This window comes from Drosophila simulans, chromosome 2L (genome assembly GCF_016746395.2).
Source record: "Drosophila simulans strain w501 chromosome 2L, Prin_Dsim_3.1, whole genome shotgun sequence".
Lineage (NCBI taxonomy): Eukaryota > Metazoa > Arthropoda > Insecta > Diptera > Drosophilidae > Drosophila > Drosophila simulans.
Genome location: NC_052520.2, coordinates 17476346 through 17490861, shown reverse-complemented (window position 1 = coordinate 17490861; position 14516 = coordinate 17476346). Strand labels below are relative to the sequence as shown.

General features: G+C 40.9%; 1 protein-coding gene across 13 annotated transcripts in view; it reads left to right on the top strand.

Annotated features, from left to right (window-relative positions):
• Positions 1-14516, top strand: part of LOC6732634 (neural-cadherin) — a 124564-nt gene that overhangs the window by 43138 nt on the left and 66910 nt on the right. For all 13 annotated transcript variants that reach the window (XM_039298530.2, XM_039298541.1, XM_039298536.2 and 10 more), the window contains 3 exons: positions 12124-12574; positions 13078-13294; positions 13546-14331. In XM_039298530.2, coding sequence (XP_039154464.1) covers positions 12124-12574; positions 13078-13294; positions 13546-14331 — 1454 coding nt within the window. The remainder of the gene's footprint in view (positions 1-12123; positions 12575-13077; positions 13295-13545; positions 14332-14516) is intronic.

The window sequence follows — 14516 nt, the reverse complement described above, 5'->3', positions numbered from 1 at the left end:
CTTAGTACTTCTTCTTTGGAGAAATAATCGAGTTTAGATGTACAAGCACACACACTCACCCAGTGCACATTGTAGGTGGAAACTTGCTTAATTAAGCATTAATTTCATGTTTTATATGCAAGTCTAGGCTTTCAGTGAGTGAGGAACGGCAACTATTCCCGTAATGAAAATTATTTAAATTGGGTTTACGGTGAGTGCTGTCATCTGTACAGTGATTCATTAATGCATTCGCTGTGCTCCGATTTAATTTTAATATAAATTATGCATATTTTACATCAAATTTGTCATATGGAGGGGAGTACACCGATTTTATATGTCAACTTTCAGTCAATCAGGTGATTTTTATCAATTATTTTAAATTCTTATCATTTGTAATGTATGGTAATAAAGAGCAATACATAACTTGCTGTATTTTATCATCCTTACACATTTCGTCTAACTTCCCACGGTTCTTCAGCTCTTGGAAATTTGTAAACTTGCAACCCACATCTGCGCCATATTGCAAGCTTCAAAAGTGTTTTGGCCTAAATTCCAAGTGCCGGCGAGGGGATATGAAAAAGAAAGTTTAGGAGAATTTGCTGGAAAAGTGACGCTATATAAATTTTCTATGTTGGATGCAGAATGCCTGTCAAAGACTTTTCAATATGACAGTTGAGCAGGGTGAATATATAACAGGTTTTGCGATAATGTCATTTTAAACACCGCGTGTTCAAGCCTTTCCCTTTTAACTCACTTGACATTGCGCTAAAACAATGCAAATTCAAATCTCATACTTTCCCATAAGAGTTGATTCGTTTGTATCTAATTGGAAATGCATTCCAATTGCTCTTTCCGCTTTTGCGGCTTTGATGTCCTTGGACATTTTTCGGAAATGATAAAAGGGTCACTTTGGTTGATCAAATTTTAAAATGTTAGACGACCGCTTGACCTTTTTGATTTACTTTGTTCCTACTAAACTTGAAAGATTGCTTATATTTATTAGGCCACATTTTTAAATTGACAAGCATCTGAACAAGAAAAATCAATTTAGGAATGTATTTACCAACTTTATTTGCATTTTGGCTGACATAGGAAAACTTACAATAAATATGGAAAAATCGTGTACGGTGCAACTGGACAAAACAGTGTTTAATTGACTTTGGTCTAAAGCAACAAAAAAGCAGATTGATTAAAATGTATTCAATTCCTTGATTTTGCTGTACATTTTAATTGACATAAATTTATACGTACAAATCGTGCTGAGTGGAAATTACTGTTTCTCATATATTGTATTTCCACTTTTTGTGTTTAGGTGTTATTTGTTTTTAAGAAATTGGGTTAAACTATTAACTCAACATTTTTTATTTAAAGTTCATTAATGAGTTATTTATGCAAGGAAAATGAACGCATAACTCATCTTGACCATTGCTCTTTTTGTTTGTTTTGTAAAAGTGCTGTCCACTAATGGGAATCATTTATATTTTGCGAGCTTTTTTCTCTTATTTTAATCTGTCAATTAACTGTGAGTTCGTTTGGGCATTTTAAAGTAGCTTAAAATAATGTGCCTTGATTTTATTCACTTGCCAGAGTTCAATAAACGCTGAACTTTCGCGAAAGGCAAAAAAAAGTTTCGAATTAACATATAATCGGAGTAGACAAGTGACAGGAACATCGAAATAAATGGCCATGGCCAGCGACAGCAACCGGAACTGAACTCGGATCCGAATCAGAAACAGAATCCCAAACTGAAGCAGACGGGGAGTGAAAGGCAGAAACGGGGGCCAAAACGCCTAGAGGCAGGCTACAGTGCAAAGGAGCATAACCGTGGAGTCCTCGCACACATGGAGCCACGAATACAGATACAGATTTCCACCAAGAGATGTGGCAACAAAATGGCGTCTATTGCGACCATGTTGCCATGGCGGCAGACGGATGGGAAAATGGGAAATTTCGGCAAAGATGGATGCGCACTGCGTCCAAAAAAAGGAGGAAGCATTCCGAACGCGGCTTATTTTGTTTGTTTTGTGTTTTTAGCTTTTGGCGACTGCGACTGCAATAAGAAACGCACACACAGAAATATAATGGCGTCCAGGGGATAAGTAATGGCGCCCCATTTGGGCAGTCAAAACAGGAAGAAAAGCCCTTAGAAAACTAAACGACAAATGGAATAATAAGTACGAAGTAAACAGAGACGACGGCTGCGAAAAGCACAAAAGTAAACAAGCCGAGGAAGCCGAAGCCTGGAAGCCAAGAATCCACCCTCCGATAAAGCAAGATTTATATATGTACGAAGGCATATAGATACTTTATAGGAAAACTTGAGCACAAATGTTTGACAACGCCAAAAAATGCTGAGCTCTGACTTTATTGTTGTACAAGCCTGGGGGATTATTGACTCGGATTCATAAAATCAACTTTAAGCTCTGCCGATAGCCGGCTAAAGTTTGGCTTTCAATCTTCCCAGATTGGCTTAGTTTCATCACTTCTCAACTATTTCTATAAAATGGCGGCAGCGAATTTTGTTCTATGCATTAAAAATTATTGACTGCCAGTGCCGAAAGTTAATAAAAAACTATTTGTGGCGAAAGTACTGAAGTAAAGTACGCGCTGGAAATGTATTTCAATATTGAATCTTAGCCCTGCTTCTTATTTAATTCATGTATTTTTCTGTGAATTTTGTTCCCAATTTGTTAGCACCGCAATTTCATACTTTTTTACCGAGTTTGCTCGAACTAACGTCATTTGCCGGACTGTTGTACTTAGTTCTCGTTACGTTTGCAGAAAATGTTAAATTTTTTTGGAGAGGTATATGAGTTTCTGGATGCATTTGAAGCCTTATAGCCTTATAAACCAGAATTCATTTACATTGTAAATGATATTTCCAGCTACAGTTTACATGCCTTAAGTTATGTTTTACTACATGCTTAACTGCCAATATTATGTTATTTCGGGCTATCTGTAGAGTGTTTCTGTGTCCCAAATCCCGCCGAACTTCGGTTCTGCTCTGGGTTGTGCTGAGTTGAGTCCGCACATCCGTGCGGCCAGTTCGCCGCAGTAATAATTCATGATACAAATTGCGTTTATTACAATATACCAAGCACGGCGCAATGGGAACCCGTATCCGTACACGGAACCCGTAAGCACACGAGGCCGTAGTCCGGAGTCCACAGTTCGGAGACTTCATTCTGTGCGTGGCAGGCAACTCGATTTGCATTGCAAAAATGGGAAAAACGTGGTAACGTATATGGTGGGGGGTGGTATATGGGTCGGGGGTCGTTGGAAATACACGACTACAATTGGCCTGTGGCTTGACGGTTTCTTGCGGCAGTTATTTATCACAGTTGCCAGTCTGTGATTTGTGTTTTTGTGGGCGTTGTGAGCACACACGTCACGGTCCAATTAGCAGGACCAAGAGCGATGAAGTTGTTATCCGCAATAATAATCGCTAGCTCGCTGGTTGATGAAAAGTTAACGCACAAAATCTTCACACTTGAGTAGGCGATATCGTTCGGTTTTGGCGTGAACTGATCCGTGAAAATTTCACATGTCATTGAATTTGATTATGGCCAGTGAAAGCTCTAACTAAATTAGCCAAACGCATCGACATCGACGTCAGATGCCAGACTAAAATATATATAAATATTTAACACGCTTTTAAACACATGTTTTGGTCATCATCAAAGCCACACGCATTTGTCACATTATAATGATGCATAAAGCAACAAAGAATCACATTAATAAAAATTATTAATTTCTCATATGGTTGAGTAAAGCTCTTTTTTATCGCATGTTGCATAATTCGCGATGAACATTTTAAATAAAATAAAATCTAGGGACATATTAAATGAATTGAACACAATACAGTATCTTTTATTACGGTATTTATGCAGACGTAGGCTCCTGAAAGTTTATACAGTTAAAAATCGCAGAACAAACTTTCACCAAGCTAAATCAATAAACACTTGCTTGCCCAAGCGAAATAAATAATTTTCCTCCCCGTTCACTTTTTGGTAGCGGAAATTGTGTGACTTAAATAAGAGCAGCGGGAAAACAACAGAAAAGCATATTTAGCACAGAGTTTTTCACTGTTAACCGCATTGGCTATTTGATGAAAACGAAAAGAGAAAAACCAGCGACCATTTTTCGAGTGAGAAAAACACAAATCAAACAGCAGGTGTGCCAAAAAGGGGACAGATTGGGGGAAAGTCCTGCGGATTGGCCGTGTTCAGTGGCCATTTTGTTTTCACATTGCAAATACAAATTGTTCGCGGAAAATCGTAGTCCTCTAAACTCCCCAACTGGGCAGCTGTTAAAAAAAATTCTTGGAAAAACACCAGAAATTCGTATTGAAAGTGGGGTAACAGTAGGAAAGTCCTTGCTCGCCATACCAATTTTTTTGTGTTCTCCTTATTTTTCCTTTTTTTTTGGACCAATCACACTTTGCATATGCAGCGTTGCGGTATTCACACCAGCGATCCTGTCCCCACTACCATGGTGCACCCATGCCCCTTAGTTAACCCCCATTTCGCCCGGCACTGTGTTTACTCATTAAAATGCAAAATGCTCGCGCTCGTAGAGGTGGTCCAACTGCCATTCATTTAACGCTCGACATTGTTGATACTCTGTGTGTAGTTTGGCTTGGATGAAAATCCAATGAAAAGAACATGTTTCCTGTACGGCAAACACTGGCGAACTAATAGAGTTGTTGAGATTCAATTTGGCTATCATTGTAAGCTGGCAATAGACCATTACAAAACGGAATGCAAAAGGGATGCACTAAGTGTTGATTAGAGTCCCCATTTTTTAATTCTTATAATAATTATATTCTTAATTAAAATATTACAAAAAAATATATTATATAATATATTATAAAAATATATAAAGTGAAAATATTTACTGTCAAAAATTATATTTTACTAATCCATTTACTGATGTTACACAGGGTGCTCTAGGCCATCCACTTGAAAGATCCCCTGTTTTTTGGGGGGGTAATTTGGCCTGGCCTTTAATGACAACATGCCAGATGTTGTTGTGTGATCTGGACACTTGCCAGCCCCACATCCCTTTTTATCGGGCCCTCTCAGTGCGAGAGTCTGTGTAAATTGATGTGCCATTGTGTGGTTGCAGTTTTATTGAATGGAAAGTGCGTGTCAGTCCCCGGACAGCGGCAACGACAACAATTTACATAGCTTAATGCGCTGAAACATTTAAATATTTTTCGGTATTTGCATTTAATTTGAGCAATTTCCAGTGGCTCGATTTCAGGCTATGTGAACATGTGGGCGTAACCGGCATAGATTTCCTTTCTATTCTCGTTTTTTGGTATGCCGCACATGCGAAACACAAATCAGTAGGATCCCGAATATATACATGCTAAGCTTTACGATTATGATTACGGTTTTCATAGCATACTTTTGTGCGCGCTCCTTATCTGAGAGTGCTTTCTCTTTTTGTGAGTGTGTGTGTGTGTGGGCCACATTATTTCTTATGGCATCCCGCTTTAGCCGCTGCTTATTATTATTGGAAAGTAAGGCTCGTAAAAATGCATATTAAATGCGGTAATGGTTATGACCCAAACTATAATTTTTCCCGGGTTGAACTTTCCCTGCAGGGGTTATGGAAACGTGGGGAAAATCCTAATGAAGTGGCGTGGAGTTTTTGATTTATGCACCTCTGGGGACTGGCATGAATCAAATCAATGAAATTGAGGAAGAATATTTTTCATATTTCGTGCACTCGGAGAATAGTCAGGTTTTTGTTTCGGGAATCACTAGAATACAGTATAGTATCCTATAAAATACTATTAATAACATCGTTCAAAACATTTATTCAAGAATTTAACCATATTTTTACTGATTGCATTTAGACACCCTTATAAGTTTAAGGGTGTATATATTTAAGACTTAAGTGGATTTTAGCTTAAAGAACATATTTCAATGATCTTAAGATATCAATGATTTCGATGCCCTATATAATTTCTATCTGTGCACCCCACATTATTTTATCTGCGATGCCCACAGTTCAGTGCATTTCTATGTCACTCAGTTGGCAGCCGACTGCCTCAAACCAAAGTGAAATTTATGTTGGTAACTTAAAGTCAACTTCTGCTCGGCTTGCTCATCAATCAAAAGCCAAAGTCCTGTGCTTAGCTAAGAGCATGCAAAAGGAGCAGCGGAGGTGGGAAAAACTAATGTCTCGTGCCACTGCCAGAGGCCTTAAATGACTGACTGCCACCTGAGATGGGGAAAAACCTGCAACCTCCGATACCAACCGCCACCAGACCCGCTCCACGCTCCCCACCACCCCAATCTCCACCTGATTGGTATGCAGGGGGGCGTGACTTGACGCCTTTGGCTATCGGGGTGGGTAACATCATGGCTGAAATTGCAATCAAGGCAGCGCAGTTGGCGCAGCACAATCGCCATCAAACTCAATCAAGCTCACGACAGCCCCCGGATAACAACGGATTGGATGAAGCTCGTTCAGGAGAACAGGGGAACAGGAACACCCGGAACACCTAGAACCCGGTGATAAAGCTCGGCTAAACTGCGTCTACACTGGAGGCGAGGCGCCATCGGAAAATTTCATTAATTTTCGCTTAATGTCCGCCATGTGCGCAATTTCGCTTCATTTGCTCGGGCTTCAGAGTGTGTTTGTGTATGCAAAAGAGTTTCTGGGTGAAAAGAATGGTGAATAGTCAGGTGGAACAAAGGAGAAGTGCGGCTGAATCGCTATCTAGTTTGATTAGCTTTAAGCCGGCCTAATCGATGAAGATTTCCGAGAGGATTTGCCAGCGAGAAAAGATAATTGAAATTTTAAGTGAATTCTGCCAACGAATATAACTCATTTGGTGACTTATATAAGCTAAGTTGTATATCCAAAGAATGTCTTTCCCTATAAAAGCGTCATATGCTTAGACATTCATGTCCCTTAAGTCGTATATTGTGGTACATATATGCGCCATAGGTCCAAGTTGATTACGAGCATTTTAATTGAGTCGTGGAGCTCATCGCTCGCCGTCTTTGCCAGTGCGTGCAAATTAATTTATTAATGTTGGTAATATTTTTTTGCCCATCCTTCTTCTTCGCTGAAATTGGCAATTAAAGTGTCTGCGATGGGTGGCGAAAGGCGAAGAGGGGCCATGTGTCTTCGCCTAAGCTTGTCAAATGGTGTTTCGCCCCGTTTAATGTGTCAACATTGGTCTGTGCATTTAAATTGCCAAGTTTATTTATCAGAAGCAGCGCGGGAAATATGACACCTGATAAAGTGCTGGTTTTTATGTTCGGTGGCAACAGAAGTCATAACATTATCTTTATCTGCAACTGCCAATTTGTTGCCTGCAACGAGGCACGGCAGATAAAGAGCCACAGGCGGGACCTCTTTTCCGTCCTCTTTTATTTTTCTTATTTTCTGCAGTCTTGCATATCTTTGCATTCGAAAGCAGGCAGTTTTCCCCCCGAGTTTTCATCCTCCAACCAACGCCAACGACAGGCAAACTCGTTGTCACACCTCAGATTCCTCGCAAGTTTCCGTTGCAGTGGCACACTCTTAGTTCCACCTGTCCAGGTGTTAACTCATTTGCGTGGCTGTTAAGTAACTCAATAGCGTCATCTCAAATTGAGGACTCCCCGCGGAGGCTGCATCTCATGGATGCACATGCCAGAAGTTGCGCTTCTTAGCTTGCAATTCGCAGAGACCAATTTGTAATGAATGCAAGTGTGTCATTCATGGGGAAAAATCAGGTTTTTAAGGAACATCTTGTTAGTTATTTACTTTGTTTTCTTCTGAAGGAATACAATTTCAAACTTAACTATTCAATCCATCTCTGACTTTGTAACTACAATGAAATGTACTTAATATCTTCTCTCCCCTTTCTATTCCCCTTCCAGATGAGAGGTTATTTATCACAAACGATTTTTCAAAAAGAAACAAAACAAGAACATTTCGTTGTAGTTCATTATTTGGCAAAAGTTTTTCTTTTGATTCATTTCCTCAACTTCAACTTCTTTTCCATCAGTTGCAGTGGGTCCCAGAATCCCATGAGCTTGCCCAAACTCTCAGATTCGATTATTCCCTCCACCGTCTCTGCTACTTTTCTCTAGTGCAATCATGGCCGAGCAGAGAAGAGAAACTTCAATCCGAATTAGCTTCAATCAATACGTATGTTCAATATTTGGCCATGGCTTTTTCTACATTCTTGCTCAAAACCCCCGGAATCCATTGTTAACAGCTTCATTAAGCCCATGGCAAAAGGATGGTCATAAAAAACATGAAGCTCTTGGCCCTTGGTAAAGGGGAAATATTACAGCAGCCATAAAAATATTTCGGGGGAAAACTGCTGCTCAACATTGTGCTTGTATTTCCAGCACGTTCTTATCCACGACCCTTGACTCCACCGTGCCAAGTTTTGCCATTCAAACCGCAGCGAAAAATGAAGAAATTCATTTGGAACTCGCGTACCTGAGTCTTGGGCCAAAGAATAAAGTTTCGACTTGACTGCATTTTAATCAAGCCGAGAGCCACGAACCGAGCCAAACTGAACCGCATTTTGACCCTCTTGATTATGTCGAACACGGTGGGGTGTAAATCGTTCTGCTTTCGGGTTTTGCGGGGGTGTCATAAAGGTGGGTCTGAGTTCCCTTACCAATGCCATAAAGGCTAAGTTGCCGTTAAATTGCGGTGAGAAATTGAGAGCATGTTGCGAGTGTTTGATACGTTGTTCTCTCTCGATGTTTTCATTATTGCTTGCGAAAAATGATTTAATAATAATTAATTATTATGCATTTATTTAATAATAATTCAAATCATGAATCATTAGCGTGTAGAATGCAATAACAACACATTGTTTGCCAAAGGACGTATCAAAAGTAATTCCACGAAACGTAAACTCTCAAATTATATTTGCATAGAGTAAAATGACGTTAATGCAGCACGTAGCACAAGTTTCACATGTCAATTTTCCTAACAAATTCAATTTTTATTCGCTCATCTCACAGATTCGTTTGCTTCCGCAGTGGAAAATGTGGTGTTGTCTTGGGGTGGCTAGGTGGTTAGGAGTGGATGGAACTTGGAAGATTCAAGCTGGCACCCACTTGAAGATGGCACCACCGAGGCTGAGCCACATCCCCTGAAAATCGTCTGAGCTGTGATGAGCAGCTGCCTTTGTGCCCCTTTCCCCTTGGCTTGGGCTCCCCGAGCTCCCCATTTTTCGCTCAGTGCAGCTTCTCTCACTTTGGCCGCCTTCCACTTAATCCATTGAAACAATAAGCAGCTTTGTTTGTTCTATCCACGACGACAGACTCGCACTTTTCTTCTGGACTTTTGTTTTGTTGCTGCACTCCTCGAAAAGGGAAAGAGATGGAGTGACTAAGGCAGAAAGAGAGGAGTATAGTTGCCACCGCAGCAGTTTTCAGTTGTTAGAAACTTTAACCTCGTGGCACTTTTCCCATCTTTTTATTCACCCTTCATAGAGTATAAGCAATACATTGAAAAATCTAAACAAATCGCTATGTTAAATAATTGAATCTATAAGCTAAGACAAAATAAAGACGCAAAATAAGACTATAAGCTAGCAAATTTGTATCAGTACTAGCTACTTAATTGTATGTAAGGGTAATAGAAATTCGTCTTTCAAAGGCTAGTTATCCTGTTATTCAGAATATGTTTTCCACCATTTTCGCCCGTTTTTTACGTTGTACTACCGAAGCGCGTCTGAAGTGCAATGCAAACGGGAATGGAGACAAAGGCGGTACAAAATCTTTGCCGTCGTCTGCTTTTGGGTGTTTCATTTAGTGCTAACCCCTGACTGCCTTAGCTCCGCCCCTGTCTGTATGCATCCCAACCCCCTTTAATCGCATCTCCTTGGGATCCTGGCACTGCATCCTCCTGGCTAGCTTATGATGACAATGGCTATGGCTATGACTGCGAAGGGAGTACGTTGGGGTGGGGAGAACGCCATCCCTTGGCAGTGATTACGAGTATTATAGTAGCTGCATGGTTTTGACTCCTCAAGGATCTATCCCCAGTTCGCAGCGCGTGTGACAGTCACTTAATGTGCATGTGTGCGGGTATACTTATGGCATTTTTGATAAGAGAAGGCTGCACACATATAGGTACTCGCATTGAGGAAGCGATGAAAGTGTTTTAGGGGAGTGCCAAGGAGTTTCATTAAATTGAAACGAATGTGCGCAGGCTAAGTGGCAAAGATGATGGCTCGTTATTACTACATGTTCCGGGTGTAAATTGTAGGATACTTCACTAAAAATGCCCTTAGCATAAAGCATGCTAGTACGCTACACTAAAGGACAGATTATGATATGATTTGATTAAAAATGAGACGAAACCTTTAAACTTGAATATGTATGCAATATAAGTTATATCCTTAGTAAGGGTGGAATAATGAATAATTATTCAAAAAATCTTCACTCTTAATGAATGTACGCAACGACAACAGTTCTAGAAAGTGCTTAAAATAGTGACTATTTTCTTTACTTCCCCCGTGAAAACTTAATCACAAATCACATTTGTTCGTTCTCATTGCAGCGCCGAACATAATGAAAATCCATCTTGCTCTTGCTTCGCATTTTAATCCAGCCGCACATTCACATTCTATTGCCAAAGTACAAAAGGCATTTTCCCCGCTTTCCACCGACCATTTTCCAAGCCATCGTGTGCATTGTCGCCACGGAAATCCGCCATGTTGGCTGCTGCTCGTGCCTCATGAAGGAACCCAATGCACATTAGTACCGCTCACACACAGTCATAACAATAAAACTCGCTTCGTATTATTTAAATTTCAAGTTATGTATGTGTGTGGAAAATGGCATTATTTTTTTGTGATTTTTTACCTCATTGGCACTAGCACAATAAGCCATAGAAAAGCGTTACAATGCCAAGCTGGCAGGAAAATAACAAAAGTTGGCAAGAATCAGAAAATAACTTTGCCAAGTTGTGCCCTCTCACTTTTCCACCCGGATCCGTTGAATTTTCCCTATGCGATGGGTAAAAAGTTTTTCATGCATTTTCTGTGCATCTGTTGAGCGAAAATGCTGTTTATTTCCAGCGTTTTCTTTTTTGGCCATCTCTTCGCCGCCTTGCGTCTTTGCGTCTTTGTTTCAATTGCAATATTTGCTTACACGGGTTAAGGGTTAGCCTCTGCTACCTGTTTACAATTCACTTTGCTGCTCTTGAGAAATTACACATGCTTCACCCTTATTTTGGTTCACTTCTTTTTCGCTTCTATTCCTTTGTACTTCTTCTCGCTGCCACTTTTTATGTATCGCTTGAATTTGCTTGTGCTGTTTGAGGGGGCAGGTAAATCGTCTGCTTTATTTGCCCGCTACTTCAGCCGACCTTCCACCACCCACACTTTCCCCCCAATTGCGAAAAAAAATACACACGCCTCTAATAAGCGTCCGTCTGCTTGGGGTTCCCCTCGTTTACCGCTTCTTGTTTGTCCTAACCAAAAAAAAAAAGAAAAAGAAAAAAACAGGGAGGAGCCCAACAACATGATTGGAATTTTCCGGTGCAGACATTTTTTGCAAAGGTAGTACAATGAAAAAAAATTGCGTCCCTGCATTACTTCTTTGCTACCGTCCTTCTTGGCCTTTTTATTGATTTCTTTCAGCTTTAAGCATTTTGTTGTGTGCATGTTTAGTGGAAATTAAAAGTTGAGGCATTTGTTAGTCGAAGGAATTCAAATAGGTAACTTGTTAGATGGGAAAGCTTGCCAAGAGAAATATAACTTGTTATATGTAAATGTTGGATAATAAATTACTCAACCAATGGACTAAGTTTGTCAGTTAAGTAGTAGTTGTAGTGTCTAACATATTTCCTAAATTTAAATATAATAATCATTTCAACACTTTAGTGCGGCCTTAAAGCGAAACCCGTGTGTGCCAGGCTTTGGCCTTGCCTTGAGACTGCTTTTCCGGCTGATTGCATTTCAATGGCTCAACCGAAACCCGAGAGTCTTAAATTGCAAAAGGGGGCTTCTCCCTTACTTACCATCCATTAGTTGTAATAACAAAAGGCAAAAGTTTCGGCAACCGCCCGAAAAAGCCAAAACCCAAACAAACCAACAGAGAACACAAAAATTTCTCATACTTCCATTTCACAAATTTTCTATGTGTGTGTTTGTTTCAGCTGGCATCAAGTACACGGACAACCAGCGTGTGATAATCCTGGTGAAGGATGTGAACGACGAGCCCCCCTACTTCATCAACCGGCCACTGCCCATGCAGGCGGTGGTTCAGCTGAATGCACCACCCAACACTCCAGTGTTCACCCTCCAGGCTCGTGATCCCGATACGGATCACAATATCCACTACTTCATCGTTCGCGATCGGACCGGCGGACGTTTCGAGGTGGACGAGCGTTCTGGCGTCGTGCGGACCAGGGGCACGGATCTCTTCCAACTGGACATGGAGTATGTGCTGTACGTGAAGGCCGAGGATCAGAATGGAAAGGTCGATGATCGCAGGTTCCAGAGTACTCCCGAGGAGCGACTATCAATTGTGGGCGGCAAACGAGCACCCCAGTTTTATATGCCCAGCTATGAAGCCGAGATCCCTGAAAACCAGAAAAAGGACTCAGAGTAAGTCTAAACAAAGTGGGAAAGAATACTGTTGTACCCATAAAATGCTAATAGGAACACTATGAAAAATCACGATAAAACAATGGTAAATTGTGCTCTAAAATCATTTAACTTTTAACCATTTGGACTGGAATGATTTAAATGATACCACATATATTAGAAAATACATGTAAATTAAAGGAACCAAAAGAGAGCAAGCTGTTTCGTTGGCATTTTTTGGCAAGTGCATGCAAATTTCCTGGTGCTGCCAATAAAAGTTATGCATAACAATGTGAACTAGACGGCGGCCATGTGTGAGTGTGTGTGTAGGACCTGATCTGTGTATGTGGGCTTGTGCTCATTGAAATTCCGCTGGGAAAACAACTGTCAAAAGGCAGTGGTGCGAGTGACAAGCACACACACACACACATACAGAGCTTGAAGTGGTCTGTGGATGGTCATAAAATATGCAAGCAAATTTAAAATTTCCCTTTGCTAACTTTTTCGTATCCGTATCCTTTCAGCATCATTTCGATTAAGGCCAAGTCGTTCGCAGACCGCGAAATTCGCTATACTTTGAAGGCCCAGGGCCAAGGAGCCGGCACCTTTAACATCGGACCCACGTCGGGCATTGTCAAGTTGGCCAAGGAGTTGGACTTTGAGGATCTACGACAGCCGCACGTGTACTCGCTGATTGTGACAGCCACCGAGGATTCGGGAGGATTTTCCACTTCCGTCGATGTGAGTAATTGGCATATCCTTTTAGAGGGGTTAAGTCGCAGAAAAGATGGAAAAGAAAAGCTTTTTCATACCTATCTGCTATAGGTACGGAGCTTAAAGATTGCCTTAATAAAAATTATAAACAAACAAAATAACTAATTTAAATAAAATGTAATGCCATAAGCCGGAGGTATGAAAAAGCATACAAAAATCTTTTAAGTCGCAAAAGCTCTAATTATAAAAATTAAAAACTAACTTACATTATTTTTCAGCTCACCATTCGCGTTACGGATGTGAACGACAATGCTCCCAAGTTCGAGCTGCCGGACTACCAGGCCCACAATGTGGATGAGGACATTCCGCTGGGAACAAGCATACTTCGCGTTAAAGCCATGGACTCCGATTCCGGATCGAATGCGGAAATCGAATATTTAGTATCCGACGATCATTTCGCCGTGGACTCCAACGGAATCATCGTGAACAACAAGCAACTGGATGCGGACAACAACAATGCCTATTATGAATTCATAGTTACTGCCAAGGACAAGGGTGAACCGCCCAAATCGGGAGTGGCTACAGTTCGAGTTTACACCAAAAACAAGAACGATGAGGAGCCCAAGTTCTCCCAGCAAGTGTATACCCCCAATGTGGATGAAAATGCAGGGCCCAACACTTTGGTTACCACTGTGGTAGCCTCCGACAAGGATGGTGATAACGTGCGTTTTGGATTCGTGGGCGGCGGCACTTCATCGGGTCAGTTTGTCATCGAGGACATAACCGGTGTGATCCGACTGCACAATAAGGCCATATCCCTGGACAAGGACAAGTACGAGCTGAACGTCACCGCCATGGACGATGGATCTTGTTGCGTGAATGGAGACCAAACTATCCACACCTCAACTGCCGTGGTCGTGGTATTCATCACCGACGTCAACGATAATAAGCCAGTGTTCAAGGACTGCAGTACCTATTATCCGAAAGTCGAGGAAGGAGCTCCTAATGGAAGTCCTGTCATTAAGGTTGTGGCCACCGACGAGGATAAGGGTGTGAATGGACAGGTAAATAATATAATGCCCGCATTGTTTTCTATAAAATAAAATATTTTGTTGTATGACGACATCAAGAATAAGACAACACAAGAATGCATTAAAGTATAAATGTGTGTATGTACACCATACAACAAAATATTCCATACAACAAAACCCACTGGTGATATTAACAGCTTTTAATATCGATTAAGCAC